Source organism: Larus michahellis, chromosome 1 (genome assembly GCF_964199755.1).
Source record: "Larus michahellis chromosome 1, bLarMic1.1, whole genome shotgun sequence".
NCBI lineage: Eukaryota > Metazoa > Chordata > Aves > Charadriiformes > Laridae > Larus > Larus michahellis.
In genome coordinates, this window is record NC_133896.1 from 153,839,322 (window position 1) to 153,860,750 (window position 21,429).

Consider the following 21,429-nt stretch of genomic DNA (forward strand, 5'->3'; position numbering starts at 1 on the left):
AAGGAAAACATGGGGTTCTGGCACTGACTATTCAAACGTCTGCACCTGGAGATCTCAGATTTATTCAATGAAATCTGTGTTGGATCTTTTATATATAAAAAAGAAACCTTTGGAGGACGCATGGGAACAAAAAAAAAAAAAAGAAAGAAAAAAAAAATCGTTATGTTTGGGGTTTAGTTACCAGTGCCCTTCAGATCCGTACGCGACACTTTAATGGTTTTTCTAAACCTACCCACCATGGTATTTTTTGCCTGGGCGAGCCGGGGGCTGGACGGAGCCCCGAGGACCGGCCGCGGGGCGGGCAGCGGGGCTGGCTCCGCGGGCGCGGAGGGGCGCGGAGGGAGGGCGCTGCCAGAGGGACGCGGCTCGTCGCTCCCGGGGGGCGAATTATCCGGCGTGAGGCGGAGGTGAGGGGGGAGGGAGCGTGGCGGGCAGGGCCAGGCGAAGGGGGGGACACACGACACACCACACTCCGCGTTTGAATGCCCACGCCGCGCCCCGAGGGACGCGTGTGCGGGGCGGCGTGCGTGGGACGGCGCGGTGGCGGTCAGCCGGCAGCGCCGCGTCCCCTGGATGTCCGAGCGGTGTTATTGCACCGGCAGTCCCCCAAGGAGCGTTCAATTTGCCCTTGTTTTTGTTGCCACTTTCTCTTTTTTTTTTTTTTTTTTTTTTTTTTTTTGCCGTGGTTCACTGAGGTTGCCTGTGCGCGGCGTTTCCGCTCGGTCGCATCCCCCCCCGAGTCCGCGTTTCCCCCCCCTCCGCCTCTCCCCGCTCCCCCGCCTTCCCCCGCCCCCCTTAACTCTTTCCGCCGGACGAGAAAGAATAACGCGGCGCTTCACGCCGCGGGGCCGGCTCCCCGCGACACAGCCCCGGACGACGGGCTCTCCCCTTCGCCGCCTCCCCCGCCGACGGGGCGGCCCCTTCCCCGGGGCTGCCGGGGCCCCGGGGGCGGACAAAGGCAGCCGGGGCGGCGTGGGGCGGGGGGGGAAGGCAGGTCCGGGTGGCGGTGCGGGCAGTGCCGGGGGTGGGGGGAGGGATGCGTGTGTGCGTTCCCACCGCCGCCCGGCGCCGTTGTTGTTGTTGTTATTATTATTATTGTTTTTGTTGTTATTATTAATTATTACCGCTCGCCCCTTGCCCGAGCCGGCGGCGGGAGAGCTGCCGAGGTGCGTGTGTGTCTTGCCGGGCGGGAAGAGTTAAGAGGCGGAGGGATGGAGGGATGGGAGGAGGGATGAAAGGATGGAGGGAGGGATGCGGGAAGGCGGGGGGGGAGACGGGGGGACGCAACGCCGGAGCAGCGACGACGCCACTTTGCCTAAATTAAAAAGCAGCCAATCGGAACGGCCGGAAGGGGGGCCGCGCGGCCGGCGGCGGGCTGTCCGTCACGGGGCGGGCAGCCAATGGGAAGGGGCGGACGGGGCCGGCTTCCTCACGGCCGGGGCCGGGCGGTGGCGGCGGCGGCGGGGAGACGGCGGGAGGGGAGGGAGGGAGGGGAGGGAAAGGGAAGGGAGGGAAGGAGGGAGGGAGCGGGCACGGCCCGGGAGAGGGGAGGGAGGCGGGGAGAGGCGAGCGGCGGGACTCCGGCACCGCCAGTGCGCGCTGCCAGCCCGGCAGCCAACTTCCCCGCTGGAGTTAGTGTATAAAGGATACCATATATGCACACACACATACACACACCTCTCCGCCAAGGCGCTCCTCCTCCGCCTCCTCCCTCGACCAACTGCTGGAATTAAAATAAAAAAAGCAAAACAAACATCCAACAAAAAAAAAAAAAAAAGCAAGCAACCACCAAAAAAAAAACAACAAACCGAGCGAGAGAGCGAGCGAGCGGGAGAGGGAGAGAGACAATTCGCGAGGTAACGAGAAATTTCAACTTTTTAATTTTTTTTTTTTACTTTTTTTTTTTTCCTTTTCCAACCGCCTAAAGGAAAGGTAGAGAGAAAAAATGTCTTATCCAGAGCGTGACTCTAGCAAGAAGGCTCCGGCAGGACTCTTGTTTCAAAGGGGACAAAGTGCTCCAGCAGCAGCACAACTTTGAGAAATGCATCATCACCACCATCACCACCATCATCATCACAGGAAGTTTTCTTAGGACACCAACAAAACTTGCAAATAAAAGAGCAAAAGGAGACCGAGGAGCCGAGGAGAGAGAGAAAGACAGAGAAAGAGAGACAGAAAAAAGGAAAATATACCCACACACAAAGCCTTAAAGGAAGAAGAAAAGGAAAAGTTTCACTCTGAGAGGGGAAGGCTGAGAGGTGGAGATGTACTCCTAGGGGAGCGGAGGGGAGAAGGCACGGGGGCTTTTTGATTCCCCCCCCTCTTTTTCGCTTTTTAGCCTTTGTTTGGTTTCCTCCCTGTGAGCAGCAAACTCGGGCGAGAAGGCGGCGGAGGAAATAAATATATGTACAGCTAAATATTTCTTTTTTTTTTTTTTTGGAAAAAAAAAACACAAAAAGGAAAAGAAAAGCGATTTTTTTTTTTTTTTGAAAAAAAAAAAGAAAAAAAAAAAGGCGAAGCGAGAGCCGGCGACCGCACCGAGCGCGGCGCGGAGCGGAGGCAGGACGGCCGGCGGACGGACGGGCGGAGGAGAGCGCGCCGCGGAGCGCTAGCAGGTGAACCCCGCGCCCCGGCGCCCCGGCGAGGCTGGGAAGGCGGCGGCGGCGGCGGCGGCGGCGCGGGCGGCGGCCCCGGCAGCGGCCCCGGCAGCGCCGGGCAAGGGCGCTTGCGGCGGGCGCCCGGCAGCCGGTGGCGGCGGCGGCGCGGCGGCGGCGGCGCGGCGGGGGCGAGCGGCGGGCGGCGGGCGCGGGATGGCCGCGGCCACCTCTAACCCCTACCTCCCCGGCAACGGCATCCTGGCGGCCGGCTCCATCGTCCACGCCGACTCGGGCGGCGGCGGCGGCGGCGGCGGCGGCGGCATGCAGCCGGGCAGCGTGGCCGTCACCTCGGTGGCGGGGGGCTACCGCGGCGACCCGGCGGCCAAGATGGTCCAGAGCGACTTCATGCCGGGCGCCATGGCCGCCAGCAACGGCGGCCATATGCTGAGCCATGCCCACCAGTGGGTGACAGCCCTGCCCCACGCCGCCGCCGCCGCCGCCGCCGCCGCCGCCGCCGCCGCCGAAGCGGGCTCGCCCTGGTCCGGCAGCCCCGTGGGCATGACGGGCAGCCCCCAGCAGCCGCCGCCGCCGCCCGACGTCAAGGGCAGCGGCGGGCGCGACGACCTGCACTCGGGCGCGGCGTTGCACCACCGGCCGCCCCACCTGGGCCCCCCGCACCAGGGGCACCCGGCGGCCTGGGGGGCGGCGGCGGCCGCCCACCTGCCCTCCATGGCCGGCGGGCAGCAGCAGCAGCAGTCGCTCCTCTACTCGCAGCCCGGGGGCTTCACGGTGAACGGCATGCTGAGCCCCCCCCCCGGCGGGCAGAGCCTGGTGCACCCCGGGCTGGTGCGGGGCGAGACGCCGGAGCTGGGCGAGCATCCCGGGCACCACCACCACCACCACCACCAGCACCCCGGGCACCACCCGCCGCACCACGGCGGCGTCAACAGCCACGACCCGCACTCGGACGAGGACACGCCGACCTCCGACGACCTGGAGCAGTTCGCCAAGCAGTTCAAGCAGCGGCGGATTAAGCTGGGCTTCACCCAGGCCGACGTGGGGCTGGCGCTGGGCACCCTCTACGGCAACGTCTTCTCGCAGACCACCATCTGCCGCTTCGAGGCCCTGCAGCTCAGCTTCAAGAACATGTGCAAGCTGAAGCCTTTGTTGAACAAGTGGCTGGAGGAAGCCGACTCCTCCACGGGCAGCCCCACCAGCATCGACAAGATCGCCGCCCAGGGCAGGAAGAGGAAGAAGCGGACCTCCATCGAGGTGAGTGTCAAGGGGGCCTTGGAGAGCCACTTTCTGAAATGCCCCAAGCCCTCCGCCCAGGAGATTACGAACCTAGCGGACAGCCTGCAGCTGGAGAAGGAGGTGGTCAGGGTTTGGTTTTGCAATCGGAGGCAGAAAGAGAAACGGATGACCCCGCCGGGGATCCAGCAGCAGACCCCCGACGATGTCTACTCCCAGGTCGGCACCGTCAACTCCGACACGCCGCCCCCTCACCACGGACTGCAGACCAGCGTGCAGTGAGGGGCACCGCGGGCGGGCCGGGGGCGCGGGGGCAGCCAGGGCCGGGCCGGGCCGGGCACCGCCGCCGGCACCGGCATCGCCACCGGCAACCGGCGCCGCCGCGCACAGCCGCACGCTGACACAGACACACTCACACACACGCACGCACACACACACACACACACACACGATCCAGGCTCGTTCAGACTGCTTGTGTTTATATATATATGGATATCCGCGTGCATCTATATATATATATATAAGATCGATACCGACAGGGAGCGGTGGAGAAGGTCGATCCGAGCGAGAGCGTTTTAGACCGTGTTTGGGAAAACGGGGTGGAGATGCGTAATGCACCAAAACTGCAGATGTGCCGGGGGGGGGGTTGGTTGCGGGGAGAGGGTTTGGGTGGGTGGGCTTGGGCTTTTTTTTTTTTTTAATTATTATTATTATTATTTTTATTTTTCACTCTCCAAATTAGCCCCCCTCTCGCAGCGAGGAACATCATTGATGTCTGCACCTCTTCTCTCCCCTCCTCCGCCCCCCCTCCCCGCACTCTCCCCCCTATCCCCAAAAGGGCTCTCTTCTATGAATCACGGAAACTTTTTTCTCCTTTCTCTCTCCCTCTCCCCCCCTTCCTTTTTCTTTTCTTTTTTTGTTTGTTTGTTTTGTTTTCTTTTTTTGAATGGGAGCTATCCAAAAAAAAAAAAAGGGAAGCAGAAGCAAAATAATCTGGTTAATCAGAGGGTGCCTGCTGCATTCCAGCACCCTGTTTTTCTTGGCCAAACCGTAGAATTTTGGTGCAAGGCAGACATCCACTCTGAAAACATATATATCTATATATCTATATATTCTGCAAAATGAAAGGGGCCACTTTTCCCAGGAAAGAAAAAAAAAATAAAATATGCACACAGCACTAAAAACAAGCAGACTGCATAGGGAAGCAAATACATATATATATATTTATCTATATATATAGGTATAGCTATAGAACAAAAATATGGAAATAAATGCCCGCACGCCGAAAAACTGACCCTGAGGAGAAAGGGGGGAGGGACAGACGCCGGGGGGAGGGTGGGAGAAGGAGAGGTTGTTGGTCCCTAAAGTTCGAGCTCTGTAGAAGGACTTTGCATGAATTAAGGGAACCAGCGAGAGAAAGGGAAATAATTTAGGGCTGTCAAAGTCCTGCTCCTGACGGCTGCCAATCATCACGGAAGAGTCATAAAAAAAAATCCACTGCTAATATTTTTTTTATTAATATTTTTATTTTTTATTTCTGGACTGATTCAGATAAAGGGATTTAGAAGGACTGAGCATCTGCAGCTGCACTTATCTGAACTTCTCCTCTCCTAAATCCGTTGCCAACTTTGATTGAATGGGTGCTGTGGATGTGATTATATAATACTGCCATTTCCAAGCAGTGTTTTTGGTAGGTTTTAATAAACAGACTTTTCAAAAAGACGGCAATATAGAATTGTTAGATCCGTTGTTGATCTAAAAAAAATTTGCTTTATATTTTCATTAAATGACTTCTTTTAATATTTTATTCAGAATACCTATGAACTGCTGCAAAACGGTAATTTATTTTTTCCCCAGATCTTGTATTACGTGTTTTTTTCAGACGAGCACAAATCAAAATGAAATGAAAATATGGACAGTTGTTAGGTAATAAGGGTATCTTTTGATGTGATAATTTGATTGTAATTTAATTTGAGTAGTGATTCCGTAAGAGCTGATTGAGAAAATAAATTTGTTAGAATGAAATAGTCTGTGTCTGATGCATAAACACTTGTGTCTTAAAAAAAAAAAAAAAAAAAAAAAAGTTCGTTGAAGGGAAATACTGCAAATGCTGAAGTGAGAGGGGGGGGATACGGAGGGTCCGACCCCTCTGCTTCTGGCAGAGCCGCCCCTCCGGCATCCCCGCCGCGGGCTGCGCGGCGCGGCGCTCCCCCCGCGCCCGTCCCTCCGCCGGGACACCCCCTCTCCCGTCCACCCGGGGACCCCGTGTCACGGGGGAGGAAGGCGAGATTAAGGCTCAACCCGAAGGTCACCTTTGTCTCAGGAAGGGCCGTGTGGGTTCGGTTCAGGCTCGCACCCGCGGCGAGGGCGATGCCGGAGCCTCCCCGCCGATCGCGAAGGGCCGATGCTGAGAGCAGGGACGTTTCCAAAAGTTCGGTCTTGTTATCTCTCTTTCCAAACTGAGGCTTGGGGGGGGGGGGTAGGTTGCGAGGGGAGGGGGGGGGGAGGGCTAAGCTATAATTTATTTTGACGCGGTTTATGTCTGTATAAATATTTGTATTTAATTTATCTTTATGATTTAAGGAGAAGGTTGGGGTTTTTTTCACCCCAAAAAAAGGATATATAGAATAACACTTTCAGCATCCTACGTGCGGTCCGCCCAGTTTCCCATTTCTGTTGTCGCTGTTGCTGTTGTTGTTGTTCTTGTTTTAAGGGTTTTTCTATGGGGTGTGAAGTGATGTAGTGTAGTTTTCTCCTCCACTCTGCCGTAGCGCTGCCATACCTTCTTTGCAAACACATGCGTGTGTTAGTAACGTCGGAGATGCCGATAGATGCCCGAGCTGGCCTGTCATATTTACCCGCTATAATTTATTGCGATATAGGGGCAAGTGAATGACCGTTCCAACTCTCTTCATTTTGAAGCGGGGAGGCTGTGGGAACTGAGAGCTGCCATCTAACGCCTCCACCCGCCCCCACTGATAGTCTACCGGAGAATAAGGTTTTCTTTTATGATCCGTCTCGTCCATGGCTCCTTCCTCACCTTCTTCTCCTTCCCTTCCTCCGCGCCCTCCGCGCCCCCCCACCACCCCCCCCGCGCCTTGCTTATCTCCGTGCTATTGAGGCAGGGGGTTAAACCCCCAGAAAACTGCTGTAGGGACCAACAAACGTTTCTTCCTTTCAGATAGGCCTTGTGTCAGTCCATAAATCAAAGCCAACCTGAGAGCCGTGCACCGGGATGCATTATTTTAACACCAGCTCGTAGTAAATATCCCCGTCGGTTTGATTTGTGAAATCCGAAAGGCCCCACTGACACGGAGGAAAGGGCGATGGGGAGGGGTGGGAGAAGGGGAGGGGGTGGGAAAAAAAAAAACAACCAACCCAACAAAGGGGAAGAAAACCCGAAAGGGTAAAGGACGCTCTTTCTTTTGTTCGTTTTAGCAAAAGCTCCTGGCTAATTTGGCAGCTGGGGAGGGGAAAGGCCGGGCGCGGGAGGCGGCGGGCAGCGCCGGGCTGCGCTGCGGGTGCCCGGGTACCGTCCCCACGCGTGGTGGGATCCTCTTGGCTTCACAGGCGAAGGGGAGCGGTTTTAGGAGAGCCGGAGCAGAAGGTCTATTTAAATTTCGGAGCGGGATTTAGTTGCCGGATTAGGGATGGCAACAAAGAGCTAAATAACGTTAGGCTGGTTTCTATTTTAAAAAAAAAAAAAAAAAAAAAAAAAAAGCCACCTTTGCGGGTTGCTGCCTGAGGAAAGCTGGGGTTCAGGCTGGAGGAGGAACGTGTGGTTGGAGGGACCGGCAAAACCTGCCCCTTCCCTGGACTTGTTCTGCACCAAAAAAAAAAAAAAGTGAGGCCATGGGCGCCCCCCCCCCCGCCCCCCCCCCCCGCCCCTTCCCGAGAAACTGAATCCTTTGAATGTATTTAGGAATTTCAGGGTTGTGAGTCTGTGAGATAACAAGAGGTAGATAATAACTGAGAGAGGTTTGCGCTAAGGGTTATATTGTTACACGTGTAAATAATGAAAATATTGTTATATATCGCCAGATCTCCTAATGAATTTAGTAATTGTATTCATTTATAATATCAGTGTTCTGTGCTTGGTAACTGAGTCGGCATCCTTTTCCTTACTCTTTTTTTTTTCTCTCTTTTTTTTTTTTCTTTTCTTTTCTGCCTAAAGGAAAGACAAATGTTTTACAAAGTTATGTTTGATCAGTCTGGGTAATCCCGAGATGTGATTATTTTTAGTTTACATTTTCGTATCCTGCGGTCCTCTACTACGCCCCAGTTTTCTCACTCACATCCCATCCTTCCCCTCGTCGAGTCTGTACACAATAAATCATTTTCAGGTGTATTTAAAACAGTCATCTAACTGCTGTTGATCCGCGTATTTTCCGGAATTTAGGAAAGAGCTCTACCTTGGTTTCAAAAACGCAGCGGTTCCTATCGGATCTTTACAGAATTCTTATGCTTTAATGTAGTGACTCGTGTTTGCACATTACAATGCTCATAACTTGTTTTGTATGAATGGTTTTCAATGGAACGTTTAGAGAATAATTGGTTCTAATATGAAATGCAGTATATACTATTGATAATTTTATCAATAAGTGTAATATTTTAAATAATTTTAACAATTAAATTTGTTTTTTTAAATTATATATTTGTAAAATATTTATCCTGTTGAAAGCAACAATATATTGTTGTATTTATTCGTTTATTTTTGTAATAAATGATCAACATCTTCAAGCTACAGCCAAAGCGATACTTCTATATATTCACAGAGGGATGCGCCTTTTTGAGGCGCAGAGATGCTTGTTGCGATTTGCACGAGAGGGTAAAGATAAGCCGCGTAACCGGCAGGCTGCTGGACCAAACTGTAGGCGTGAGCTTCTTCGCCACATGTACTTGAGTTTGCTTAACTTCCAGGGTAATTAATCAAACTCTAAAAGGGACGCAACAAGTCGCGGCCTCGGAGGCAGGCGCGGAGCGAGCGCTCGAGGACAGGGACGGATTTGGCTAAAAGCAGAGGGATGGCGAGCGGAGCTTGGTGGCCTGTGGCGAGGCGGATGGCTGGAGCGAGTGGAGGAGGAGGAGGTTGCGGGGAGGTGGTTTCCCCACCGGTATTTTCAGTTGCAGTTTGGAATAATGGAGCGGGGGGCAGCCTTCAATGGGCGGCGGGAGAGAGGGGAGCGGGGGGCAGCCGGCGGGCCCGCGGTGTCAATGACACAGCAGTGGGGAGCTTTTTTTGGCTGAGAGGCTTTGGCGAGACAAAAAAAGCGAAGGGGTGAAGGCCGAGCGGGGGAAAGTCCCGTCCTCCCCGACGCCAAAGGAGCAGCCGGGGACGCGGGGGCGCCCACGGGGCCGCGCCGTCGGGGCCGCGCCGGGACCCGGTCCCCCCGGGGGCGGCCGGGCCGCGCCTGGCGAGGGGAAACGGGGAGACTCCGCGTCTCCCCACGCGTGGCCGGACCGGTCCGGAGCAGCGCCGACGGGGCGGCTGGCGGTGCCCGGCCGGGCTCCCTCCCCGGCGGGGCGGCCCGGGAGGCGGAGCGGCCCCGGAGGGGCGGCAGGGGCGGTGGTGACGGCGGGCGACGGGCCGTCCCGGGGCGGGCGGGCGGCGCGGTGCGGCGGCGGCGGCGGCAGCTGCTGCGGGTCCCACAAGTTGTTTTCCTCGTGGCGACCATTCAGCAAAACGCAGGATCCTTTCTCCAAGATTTAAATTTCGCGGATGAATTACCATACAGCGGTTGCTTAGCAACTAAATTCAAGCCGGGCTAAGAATATGCAAGCTTTTTGTATTCTCATTAATAAAAATGCCACTCTGACACAGCAACCTGACTTTGGATCACTGCAACTTCTGTAAAAGCCATAGGAGAATACAAACCGGCTCCTCCATTTAATTACAGATCAGAGTGGCTTGAAATGTGATGTTTTGTTAATCTATCTTCCTAAAAGCGATGTAAAAAATAACGGCTTTTCAAGAGCAGTGGAAAACTACTTTTTTAATGGAGCTGTCTCCTGGTGCTACTGATGGCTGTAAAGCGAAACCTTTTTTCGAGTCACACTTTCAAGTAGCATCCCCCCTTCCGTTTTGAGTTTCCTGAAATCAAAAAACATTAAGACATTTGGAGCCACAGGGGAGGGGGGGAAAGAAAAATAAATAAGCTGCAGACGACCAGAGCGTTAGAGAGGCGAGCATCGCTCAGGAAAGGGAAGGCGGGGGGGGAATTAAAAATGCCAAGGTGCAGCCCCAGCCGGGCACAGCCCCACGATCCGGGGTGCAGCCTGTCCTTGCTCTGAAGCAGGAGTCTGTTGCGCCGAAATGGCTCTCTTTGGCATTAAGTGCGTGGGTACTTCGGCTGGGGAGGGCAGGAGAGAAGCCTTCAGGGACACCTTGTTGAATGTTTCTCTCCCAAATTTATTTCCCCTTCTGCTAACGTTTACTTTATACTGCTCTTAGATCGGTGGAGATAAGATCTTGGCGTTAGATTCTGGCATCAGGCACCCAATCTCGTATATATGGGAGAATGACCTCATCAGAGGAGGACTGTGTGTATAGATAGGATTATTTAAACATAGACTAGACACCTACATATAAATCTATATATAAAGATGTGTGTGTATGAGATATATATATATATCTGCGTGTGTGTGTGTATGCCTTTAGCAGTACCAAAAAACTGTCCTGCCAGCCCCGCAGCCTGCAGGCAGGGCTGACATCCCCCGCAGCGTTTGGAGGGATGCGGGCCCTGCTCCGCAGGGAGCCCTCGGGCGCGGCGGCCGCGCAGGGTGCGGGCGGCCGGGGCCGGGGCCGGAGCCGCCTCTGCTCGCCCGCCATTGTGTGCGGGCCACTGCCCGCGGGAAGGGCTGGCCGCCCCTGGGACCGGGCACCGACTGGCTGCAGGGGCCGCTGGTTGCTTTGGCTGATGGCTGGTATGTTAGTTGTGGTGCTCTTTTTAGCAGCAAAGAGTTAAATCCAAACTTTCTTCTCCCCTCTCCCCTCTTTTTAATTTTTTTTCCTTTTTTTTCTTTTTTTTGACCCTTGAAAGCGCTAGAATTGAGCCTGAATTGTAAAAACCCCAAGCCACGTTAAAAGTTCAGCCATGTGTTTTTGGTTTTTTTTGGTTTTGTTCTGTTTGTTTGTTTGTTTTTCGGACGGGGTTTATCTGCAGGAGGGGAAAGGGAACTCAGAGCTGTGCAGGTCACTGAGGAATCAGGGGGTCCCCCTTCATCCCCCCTCCTCCCCACCCCTTCTCTTTTTCTCTGTTAAGGTTTTCTTTTCTCCCCTGAAAGGGGGAGGATGGCTCGAAGGGGGGTGGTCGAGGCGGGGTAGGCATTTTCCAAATGTGAGTTTGTGATGGAGGGATCTCGGTCTGTCAGCAGGATTTAGTCTCTACTCACTTTAAAACGTAGAACAGCAGACCAAAAAGAAATTTAAAAAAAAAATCCCGTATAACAAATACCAAGGGAAGAAAGGCAGTGAAGTGAGAATCTGTGAAGACCAGAGTCCCCCTGAAACTCAGGCTCACCCAAAGCTTCAGCAGAGTGTTTTGCTTCTCTCCTCAACGGTTATAGGATGAGTATCACAAGGCTACAGCATAAATAATCACATTCCCTTCCATTTTGCATCTCTCTCTCTAACAGAGTTGAGATTAAAAGCCAAAAACCGAGCACAGCCCTTACAGAGTGGTTGAATTGTGCCAGTACATATGTTTCCCACTCACATGTTGAAAACTGTACCTTCAAACATAGGCTTGTTTCTGATAGCTTGCATTTCTTCTACCAGGGGAAAAAAAGCTAAACAGAACTTTTCTGAATTGTTCCTACTGCGCACATCAGTGGGGTGAAAAGGCAGCGTTACATCAGCTCGATACCTTCAATGCAAACAGGGAAAGTTTAGCAAGACAAGCTCGCTGGCATACCAGAATGGAGATCTTTATTTTAGAGTGGGGATGGTTCGAACTGTTTCGGCACCAGTAACGAGTACTGCAAAGGGTCTGGTTTGAGAACAAACTTTCATCCGCAGTAGCGTGGAGCGCTGCTCCTTGATGCCAGATGCCTGGTCACTCCAAGCATCCTCTCACTGCCTTTCTTGTGAGGCACATCATACAGAGGAGAGTTTCTACCTGCAGGGACGGTGCTTTCAGATGAGACCGCTGCACCATGCCCTCCAAAGTCCAGACATGGGGTCCCAGCAGAATTATTTCTTCCTCAGAAGGAGCCTGAAACGAGAAGGGGGAAAATGGATTAGAAAGGGGAAACCAGCTAGGGACTGTTACCCTCACTGGCAGTAGGCCTGCTCTTAAACACAATGTCAAGGCACCGAGATACGCGTGTGAAATGACAAAGACAGACGCTATTTCTTCCTGAGGTCCACGTTGAGTGGAGAAAGCCAAAAGGTTGTTGACTGTCTTGCGTCCGGGGCCATCCTTTCAAATTGAAATGAATTGATTTAAAAAAGCAGGGACTGGCTAATGGGGAACCACATGGCTGCTATATTTATGTGCATCAAACCGAAATTTAAACAACTTGAGGCAGTGTGGGCTGCATAAACGTTTTATATATAGTAACCTTTTTGTTATTAGTTTTGGAAATGCTTGGTGCGACTTCCCTGCCAGCGCTCCATAGAGCTGACTATACAGCATTCAGTCCATGCTACAGTCGAGCGGGAACTGTTTGCTCAACAACTCCAGGCTCCATTTCCAATTGGAGTACTAACGTACACCCTGAGCTGGTCGCATAAACACAGGTAGCCCGATGCATGTGAAACCACTTCACCGAGCAGGCAGCTAAAATACAAAAAGCAAGTGTGTAGCTGTAGGGGAGGTGGGGGCTGGCGGGTCTTCTGTGTGGGTTGGTTTGGTTGGTTGGATTTTTTCCCCGCTCCGTGTGAGTGCTGGTGAGAGCCAGAGAATGGGGACATCCTCAGAAGCTGACTTTGGGCTCATGTCTCCACCTCCCCTCCAAGTTCCAGACGTTGGGAATACTTACCAAGTACAAAAGAAATGAGAAGTGCTGGGCATTGATCATTATTATATTCCTTCCCCGGCAGAAAATGGGCCCAGGATAGCAGAGCTGAAACTAATCTTTCTAAAGGGGGGAAAAAAATGGGTTGGTGAAGAATTGTGCTGGAGTAACATACATTTCTTTCATCTTCTGGAGCTCTCATTGAAAACAGGGGCCCGTCTGCCCAAGTGGGACATTTCTCAGAGAAACCTAATAGATACTTGTTCCAGAGTCCACACTAAAGCCACAAACCAAATGTAAGGCGCAAGGCTCTCCATTTCTCTCTCTCTCTCTCTCACGCATCCCCACGCACATGCAAGCATACACTCCCTTCTCTTCCTAAAATAATAAAATATCCTCTCCCCAGTTCTGCTGCCTTCTGTATTTTATGCAGATACATACTCAAGTGTGTACCAAAATTCTTAACTCAGTTTGCTGAAATCGCCTAGATTGTCGAGGAAATTAAACGAAACAAGGAGCTGCGTGAAATGTTGAACTTTAAATACCATCCGCTACCTCGAGAAGAAGAAAATGAGTCGATAAACGCTCAGGTTTCTGCCACGTTCAGATTATCATAATTAAAAGAATTATTTTGTTAGATTTTTTTAATTCTTTTTTTTTTTTTTTTTAGCATGGTGGGGGTTCCCTCGTGCTCTACTAGTGGGTATTTGAAAATAATGCTCTTTCCCTTTTGATTTTGGACTGAAGGACAGGGTTACAGTGTCTCCCCTAGGTGTTAATGATGGATACAGACGTGTTTAATCTTACGAACGGTACGTGTATTTCTGTGGATACCAGGCGAAATGACAATATAATTCTCAGTAGCCCAGAAGAGGCGTGTTTTACCTGAAGAACTGCGCTTGAGCTGGATGCTGCTGTTGTTTGGGGTTTTGGTTTGGGTTTTCAATTGTCCTGCCTATTCTCTCAAGCCCATATTAACGCCACGGAGCACGGCTGAGGCCAGGGCTGAGTGAGCCCCGTCATTAACAATAGCATAAACAAAGGACGGGGACCAGCTACCTTGACATTAGATGCCCGCTTTGTTCCCGAGCCTCCAACTGCGTCCTGAAGCCCATACAGGGAAGTGTTGCCTACGGGAATGAATAATCCACTCCGGCCATTGTCCCAGATCCCGTGGAAAACAACACAACCAAAACAAAGATGACAACGCACATCTCCCCCCCCGCCCCCCTCCCCCCCCCCCCCCCCAGCTCCGCACGGAGCCTGCGTATGGTTTCATCCCCTCCTGCCTTTCCCTCCACTTCTCCTGGTCACTCGTGGGACTCCCCGGCAACCGCTGCGACCCACGGGCGCGGCCCACCTTGCGCAAGCCCCCCCAGGCCCCCAGTTTCCAGGGGAAAAGGGGTTGGAGACCGCCCCCCCCCCCCGTGCTCAGGGGAGGGCGAGGGGACCGAGCGCCCCTGTGCCTGCCCAGCCCGGGCGGACCTCTCCCGCTGCCGGGGAGCGGGGGTGCTCCGCGTTAGACGGGGCGGCCCGGCGGGGTGGGCTGCCCTCCCCCTTGCCCTCCGCCCCGTCCAGCAGGCAGAAGGGATTCACCCCCTCCCCGCGGCGTGTGGCCTGTCCCGGGGGCAGCGCGACAGCCCCACGCACCGCCGTGGGGATGCGAGGGAGGCGGGGGTGATGGGCGAGCGTGTCTGTGTGTGTGTGGGGAATCCCCATTGTCTTTCCAGGTTCGCCCTGGCGGGGCGGTTTTCCCCGTGGAAGGGCCCACCCGGTGCTGCCCTTCCTGACCGCTCTCTCCGTAGCCCCTTGTATTTGGCAGAAACGCCCGCAGCAGCGCCCCCGACCCTGCTCACGCCCGGCCGAAGGAGCCTGCGTGGAGTGAAAACTTCTCTTTCCTCTGCCAAAAAAAAATATATTAAGCTCCCCTCATCCAGTTTTGTCTCCCCCTTCTCTTACATCCCCGTGCTGGCCGTCGGGGCAGAGGGACGGATAGGATGTCCCCCCCCACACTCAAAGTTTGCGGGGGGCCGGTGTGCCCCCGTCCTTCCCTGCGTGGGGTGTGAGGGGGGAGCCGGGCCAGGCCACGGCAGGGCTGCCGCGGGGCTCGCCAGCGAGCCGGCCCCGCCAGCGAACTGGCCCCGCCGCGGGGGCAGCTTTTGTTCCCGCTGCGCTCGGAGGTGAGCAAGTTCAAGCCCCGGCAACCCCCGTGCCTTCGCCTGGCTCTCCGGGACAAGACGAAGGAGAGCTGGTGGCGTGGCCCGAGGTAGACGGAGGCCTCAGGAGACAGATGCATCCATCCCAGATGCAGCCAAATCCGTCCTCGCAACGTGGGGGGTGCGTGTGGTGGTGTGCGGGGGGGATATAGGGGGTAGCGAAGGAGGCGTTTTGAACGTAAAGCCCTTGCTTCAAAGATTAAGGGCTACCTCCTCAAACGCTGCCAGACACTATTGGGCTGAAGAGAGGGGAGAAGGGGGGGGGGGGAAAGAACACCAACATTAGTGCAAATTTCAAAGCACTGAAAATAACCCTAAGAAATCCCGAGGATCTGCCACCGGTTCTTTTTTACCCGGGACAGAGGCATTAGGGAAAGCTTTTCTCGGAGGTGTTTGTGCGCAAAGGCCAGCGGGAGCCGCGGCTGCCTTGGCGGGGCGGGGGCGGGGTGGGGGAAGACACCAGCCGGGCGGCGGGCAGGGGGGCTGCGGGACGGGGCTGCTGCCCCCCGCCCACGCACCTGCAGCCTCTGCCTGCACTGGGGACCCCGCCGCTGCCGGCTCTGTGACCCCCCCCCTCCCCCGGGCTGTGTCGGGAGCAAACCCACCCACAAATCCTCCTGCCACCCCCACTGGGAGCCGCGGCGGCCGGGCAGGGGCCGGCCCCGGCAGCCCTTTATGCGCAGCGGTCAGCAGCCGGGTTGTGGGTTTGCAGCTGCATGCAAATAAATCCCCGGCAATAATCTAATGCGGGTGAGCTGCCCCGACCACAAAGTGCCGCCACAAACGCAAGTCCTTCTTTTCTTCTTCTTTTTTTTTTTTTTTTTTTTTGACCACCTAGGTCCCGCAACCAAGGGAAACAAATAAAAACAGGGAGGGAAAGGGAGAAAGTTGGTTAATACGCATGTTGCATCAAACGCAGCCTGCTTTTGTGATAGACGAGAGCCGAGGATTTGTTTCCTGCACCTCTGCGAGAACACCACCACCCGTCCCAGCTGGAGAAAACGATTCCACGCGTGATGGGCAGGAACCAGGTGTCCTACCTACCCGGCCGCCCGCTGCCACCTTATTTGTTCCGTTCCCACGTGGAAAATGCATCTCTTCCCTCAATTTCCATTGAATTACAGCTGTGTTCGATACGGGACGGGAGGGGGTGCGTGTGTGTATAATTTTGTACACTTATCTTCTCTTGCAGGTAAAAGTTTTTTTTGTTTGTTTGTTTTACTGCTCTCCAGGAAACGTCTGTTTGCACGTATAGGGGGGAGGGTTGTTTGGTTTTTTGCTTGCCCGTCTTAAGCAAAAGCTGAGCAGAGTCAATGGGATGAAGGCAAAAAAAAAAAAAAAAGTCAATCTTTGAGAAAGAGACGGAGTGGGAGAAGGAAAAAAAAAAATCAAACCGCAAAAAAATCCCAGCAACCTAATTCCAGAGAGGATGGGAGGCAGTACAGTTTCCCAATTGCCATTCTGCGGACTGACATAAAAAAAAAAATAAAAAATTCACATTGATGCTGGGGGTGGGGGGAGAGTTTTACTTTTGCGAAGCGTAAGTCTCTAACGACAAGCAGTCCTTCGTGACACCTGGTGCCCCCCCCCCCCGGGTAGTCTCGCTCCCCCGAGGCCGCCGGAGGCCCAGGAACCCTCCCGGCGCGGGTGCCCCTGCCCGCCGCGGCGGCGCCCAGCCCCGGGGGGGGACCACCGGCTTCCCCCAGGGAAACCCGCCGCTCTCCCTCCCTCCCGCCCCTAACTTTGGGAGGGAGGGGGGTTCGTTATTATTGTGGAAAAGCCCGTTTCCCTAGCAGAAGAGGGGCAGCTGGGCTCCTAGGCCCCCCCGCCGCCATCTCCCCCCCGGGGAAGCGCGGCCCCCGGCCCCGCCGGGCAGACCCCAGCCATCGCCGGGTCCACCTGAGCCAGGGCCCTCTCTGCTGTCGCCTGTCACCCCCAGGGGAGGGGATGCTTCCCCGCAGCCGTCGTGCCGGGCACAAACGGGCCGCCCTGCGACCTCCTGGCCAAACGCCGGCCCTCGCTCCCCCGTCCCCGTTTCGGACCATCTTCCCCCGGGGGCTTCCCCAGGCTTTGGCCAACTCCTGCGCCCCGGCCTTGCCCTTCCCCGGCTCTTCCCCCGCCGCCGGCCAGGCGGGGGCGGCCGGGGAGCGGCAGGGCAAGCGGTGACCATCCCCTTGGTGTCTCGGCTGCCTGCTTGGCTTTCCCTGCCCTCGGCCGCCCCTCTGTCCCCCCCGGCACGCACAGAGCCCGGCCCAGCTGCCGCTTGTCGCCTCGGGGGGGCTTTTTTTCTTCTCTCCCCTCTCCGCAGAGCCTGCGGGGAGGGGAGGGCTCAGCTCCCCGCAGAGCACCCTTCGGCCCCTCTGCCCACCGATGTCGCCTCGCCTCTGCCGGCAAAACAAAAGCCCCCGACCCAAGCGGCCAAGCAAAGCCGGCGCAGTGTGAAGCCCACGGCAGCCGCCTTCTCCACAATGTGAACTCCAGAGGGAAATCTCCCTCCGGGACTCCGCTCTCCTAAGCCCGGGAGTCCCTTAATCTTCGCAGCTTTCGGCAAGGGAAAGAGGAGTTTGTCACCCAAGTCGCCCCTCGCACCTTTGTGCGTGACCTGACGCGGGCACCGGGACAAAGTCGCGCCGGTTTCCCGCAACCCAAAAGTACATCCCTGGGCACAGGGCTGGGGCCCGGGGAGGGCCCCCGGAACACGCACCCCCCGCAACCCATGCACAGCCTCTCGCCTCTGTCTTTGAAACTGTGTTTAAAACAGCAGCTGAAACAATTAATTGTAACTGATTAACATGGATTAGTTTGGCCTCCAAAGCACTTTAAGTCAATTCAGCAGCCATAATAATAATTAATTCATTAATAAGTACTATTGGTGCTCCATCACTAACGCCAAGAAAAGTTTCCCTGCGAAGTACAGGTGGCAGGGAGTGCTAAAATGAAAACATTTGCATGCAACTTTTTAACCAGAAGGGAAAGCACTTTGGTTATATTTGGAGACATGTGTCTCACACATTTCCCCCTTTTTTTGTAAACTATGTAAGAATAAACATTACAGCTCTGGGCTTTTAATTTCTCCAGATGGAATCATAAAGTACCTAGTAGATTTTTTTTTTTTATACTATACAATTGAGGACACATGTCTGCTTTTCCCAATGAGGACCGAGAAGCAACTTAATTTGAAGGCATAACTACTGAACCACATTTTGAATAACACACTCGAACAAGTTCACTTTAAAAGGCAGGAAACCGCTAAGAGCACAGCACTGAAAGTTGCTCCTTCCCACTTCGAGCTGCAGTGGAAGATCCCCCGTCTGACCTTCCCATACGCTCTGTTTCGGTACACGTACAGAACTATACACGCATATAGGGCTGTCCGTGGAGGGAGGGGGGCGGGGAGCTTTTCCGAGGCTCTCGCACCCCCGGGAGGCTCCTCCCGTACCCCCGGGGGGCTCCCCCCAGTCGCCGCAGATTGAAAAGGCTGCTCGGGATCCCACCCTCAGCCCCATCGGAGGGCTCCTCTGATGCTCGGTGACAGGAGAGGTCCCCTCCGGCCTCCCCCTCCACCCCGCCCCCGGCTGAAGCAAGGGGTTCACTCACCCTCCCAGCGCTCCTCTCCGCTCCTCACACGCACATTTGCGCACCCGACAAAGCGCTCTGGTGGAGGGCAAAAGGAGGGAGGAAGCCCCGAACCCCCACCTCTCGGCTACCTTTAGGGGCACACGCATGTTGAGGGGAGTCAGGAGCCCCTGGGCTGGGCGGAAAATAATACAAAAAAAAAGGGAGAGGAAAAAAGGGAGAGGAAAAAAGGGAGAGGAGAAAGAGAGAGGAGAAAGAGAGAGGAGAAAGAGAGAGGAGAAAGAGAGAGGAGAAAGAGAGAGGAGAAAGAGAGAGGAGAAAGAGAGAGGAGAAAAAGAAAAAAGAGAAAGAAAAAAGAGAAAGAAAAAGGAAGGAAAAAAGGAAGGAAAAAAGGAAGGAAAAAAGGAAGGAAAAAAGGAAGGAAAAAAGGAAGGAAAAAAGGAAGGAAAAAAGGAAGGAAAAAAGGAAGGAAAAAAGAAAGGAAAAAAGAAAGGAAAAAGAGGAAAAAAAAGAAAGGGAAAAGAAAAAAGTAATAAAGAAAAAAATAAAAAAGTAATAAAGAAAAAAAAGTTAAAAAAAGTCCAAGGACAAGGAAACTGTATTATCAGGTTGGGTTGTTTTTTTTTTTTTGTTTTCTTTTTATTTTGTGATGGGAATGAGCAAAATAAGCCTGCCCCTCTCCCTAACTAGACTCAGCCTCCCCCCACTCCTCCCAGCTTCCCCCTCCTGCCCCCCCGGGTTCTGACTTACATGTGTTTAGAGCAATGGCAAGGGGCTCCCAAGCGGAGCCCTGGCAGAGGGTGCGTTTAAAGTGTGGATGATTTACTCCCCTGCGATTCGGGTCCGGCGTGTGAGCCTCCAGCCCCGGCGTCAGCTGGGCACTGCGGGCAAGCGGCCTGAAATATGCATAAGGAAGAACACTTCGCTTTCTTAAAGAAGAACTTACCCCACCGGAAAGTTCACAGCCCGGCGGCAGGCACGGGGAGGCGGGGGTGCGGGGGTGGCCTTTGCGTCGGGACAGCCCTAACCCCTTCCCGAGGCGCTCGCCTGCACGCTCAGCGGCAGCGCTGGGGAGACCCGGCAGCTTTTTGCTCGGGACCGGTCGGGGGAGCGATGGCGAGTCGGTCACCGCCTTAAGAAGTTGCGTGTCGGTTGCTTTCACACCGCAGCACCGTGTCCCCTGTCCCCGTCCCCCCTCCCTTTCCTCGGCCGGGCCGGGCGAGGGGCAGCGCCGCGTCCCCGGGGCCGTCCCGCTCCGGCGGGTCCCGGCGGCGGCCACCGACCGGCTGCCCCGAAACTTCCGGACATAAACCGGAGAAAAACGGGGGACTCCAAAAAAGAAAAAAAGGGGGGTGGGGGGGGATGTTGATGAAACAACCATCCGTCAGAGCCCAGGCAGGCTGTGCAGGTCGCCTGAGCAGCTTTTTGGAAAGGGCAATGTAACGCGGGGGAGGGACGGGAACCTGCGCGCCCGTTTCGCCGAGCTCCCCGGTTCGGAACCGGCCGGCGATACCCCCCTCCCCCGGCAGGACCATCCTCCGGGAGGAGCACCGGGTCCGCCGGGCCCTCACTCGCCCACTTGCTCCCCGCCTTGCCCTGGGGGCCCCCGGGGGCAGAGCCCCGGCCGGAGCCGCGGTGGTGCGGTCGGCCCCGGGCTCTCCCCGCGGGGAAAGGGCATCCCGCCGCCGGGCACCGCCCCCCGCCCTCCTTGCCCTCGGCGGGGCCGGCTCTCCGCGTTTCGGACAATAAAAGGGTTATTTTTTTATTATTATTCTTTTTCCACCCCCCCCACCTCTATACACGTGGTTGTCAAGTCTGTAGCGCCATCTAACGGGAGGCGCTCAGGGCGGGGGATTTATATGCTCCTTTTTTATTTGCTCCTTTTTTTTTTTTTTCTCCCCCCTCCCCCCCCTTTTTATTTGGTCCTTTTTTTTTTTTTTTTTTTTTAAGCCCCCCCGTCTCCCGGCAAAGCAGGCGCCGATTGCATGGCGCGCTGGTTCCTTTAACGGCCGGTCCCAGGCTGCTGCCCTGACACCCCGCGGAGGGAGGCAGGGGACCCCCTGGCCCCCGTGACCCCCGAGCTGTGGGGAGAGGGGCTGGGTTGGGCATCGCTCTTAGGAGCGAGGAGGTGCCGGTGGCAAGAGGAAGGGCGCTGATCCTCTGCAAGACAACTGCCCCAACGGTGCTTTGTGTAACTTGTCCGAGGGGTTATAACTCCCCCAGGAGCTTCCCCCAGCCTCTGCGTTTTTATTTTTATTTTTTATGTCGTTGTAGCTGTGAAGAGCTGGTAGAGCTACTTTTTTTTTTTTTTTCTTTTTTTCTTTGGTGGACAGAGGAAGGAATAAATCCCAGCAAAGCCAGAGAGAGCTGAGGGTGGATGGGAGGAGGCCCTCCCAGCCCAGCATGTTTGATTTCTTTCCCTTTTCTGGGAGGTCAGGGCAGGCCCCAGCCAGCAGCTGCATCTTACAAGTGAATTTCTGCTGCTTCTTTGGCATCCCAGGAAGCTCTCTCCCTCTTCCCAAAACTTTTGAGCGTATGCTAATTTTTAAGGTTAAATTATGATACTTGCCCTTTCGCCAGGCCACTGCAGCCATGTATGCGTTCACAGCCAGAGTGACACTTATTTTGGGAGGCAGCTGACCTGGGCACCCTACTGAATTTAAGGCACCAAGTGAGTTGCCCAGATTAGGAGCCTACTCACCCCCAGGCCCGTGGCATGGGCAGTAAAATGAAACAGAGACTCTCCAGGACATGTTTGGGCTCACATAAGATCACAGCCAGTCTCTACAGGTGCCTGCCCCTCTCTGGCTCTGGCCACCCCTAAGTGTCTC

At 54.9% G+C, this 21,429-nt stretch overlaps 1 protein-coding gene and 1 long non-coding RNA gene across 3 annotated transcripts; one reads left to right on the forward strand and one right to left on the reverse strand.

The window, feature by feature from the left end:
• The first annotated feature begins 2,762 nt into the window (after positions 1-2,762).
• POU3F3 (POU class 3 homeobox 3) lies at positions 2,763-4,271 on the forward strand. Its single transcript, XM_074609593.1, has one exon. It carries the CDS (start codon positions 2,811-2,813, stop codon positions 4,128-4,130), a length of 1,320 nt encoding a protein of 439 aa, XP_074465694.1. The 5' UTR covers positions 2,763-2,810; the 3' UTR covers positions 4,131-4,271.
• A 5,539-nt stretch (positions 4,272-9,810) lies between these two features.
• On the reverse strand, positions 9,811-19,572 carry LOC141751953 (uncharacterized). Of its 2 annotated transcripts, XR_012590154.1 has the most exons (4): positions 19,349-19,487; positions 12,831-12,929; positions 11,966-12,061; positions 9,811-9,939 (listed from the first exon to the last, which is right to left on the reverse strand). It is a non-coding gene; the product is annotated as an uncharacterized LOC141751953 (long non-coding RNA). The 2 variants fall into 2 exon arrangements; XR_012590153.1 differs by lacking the exon at positions 9,811-9,939 and having other exon boundaries at positions 10,877-12,061; positions 19,349-19,572.
• Between the last annotated feature and the right edge of the window lie 1,857 nt (positions 19,573-21,429).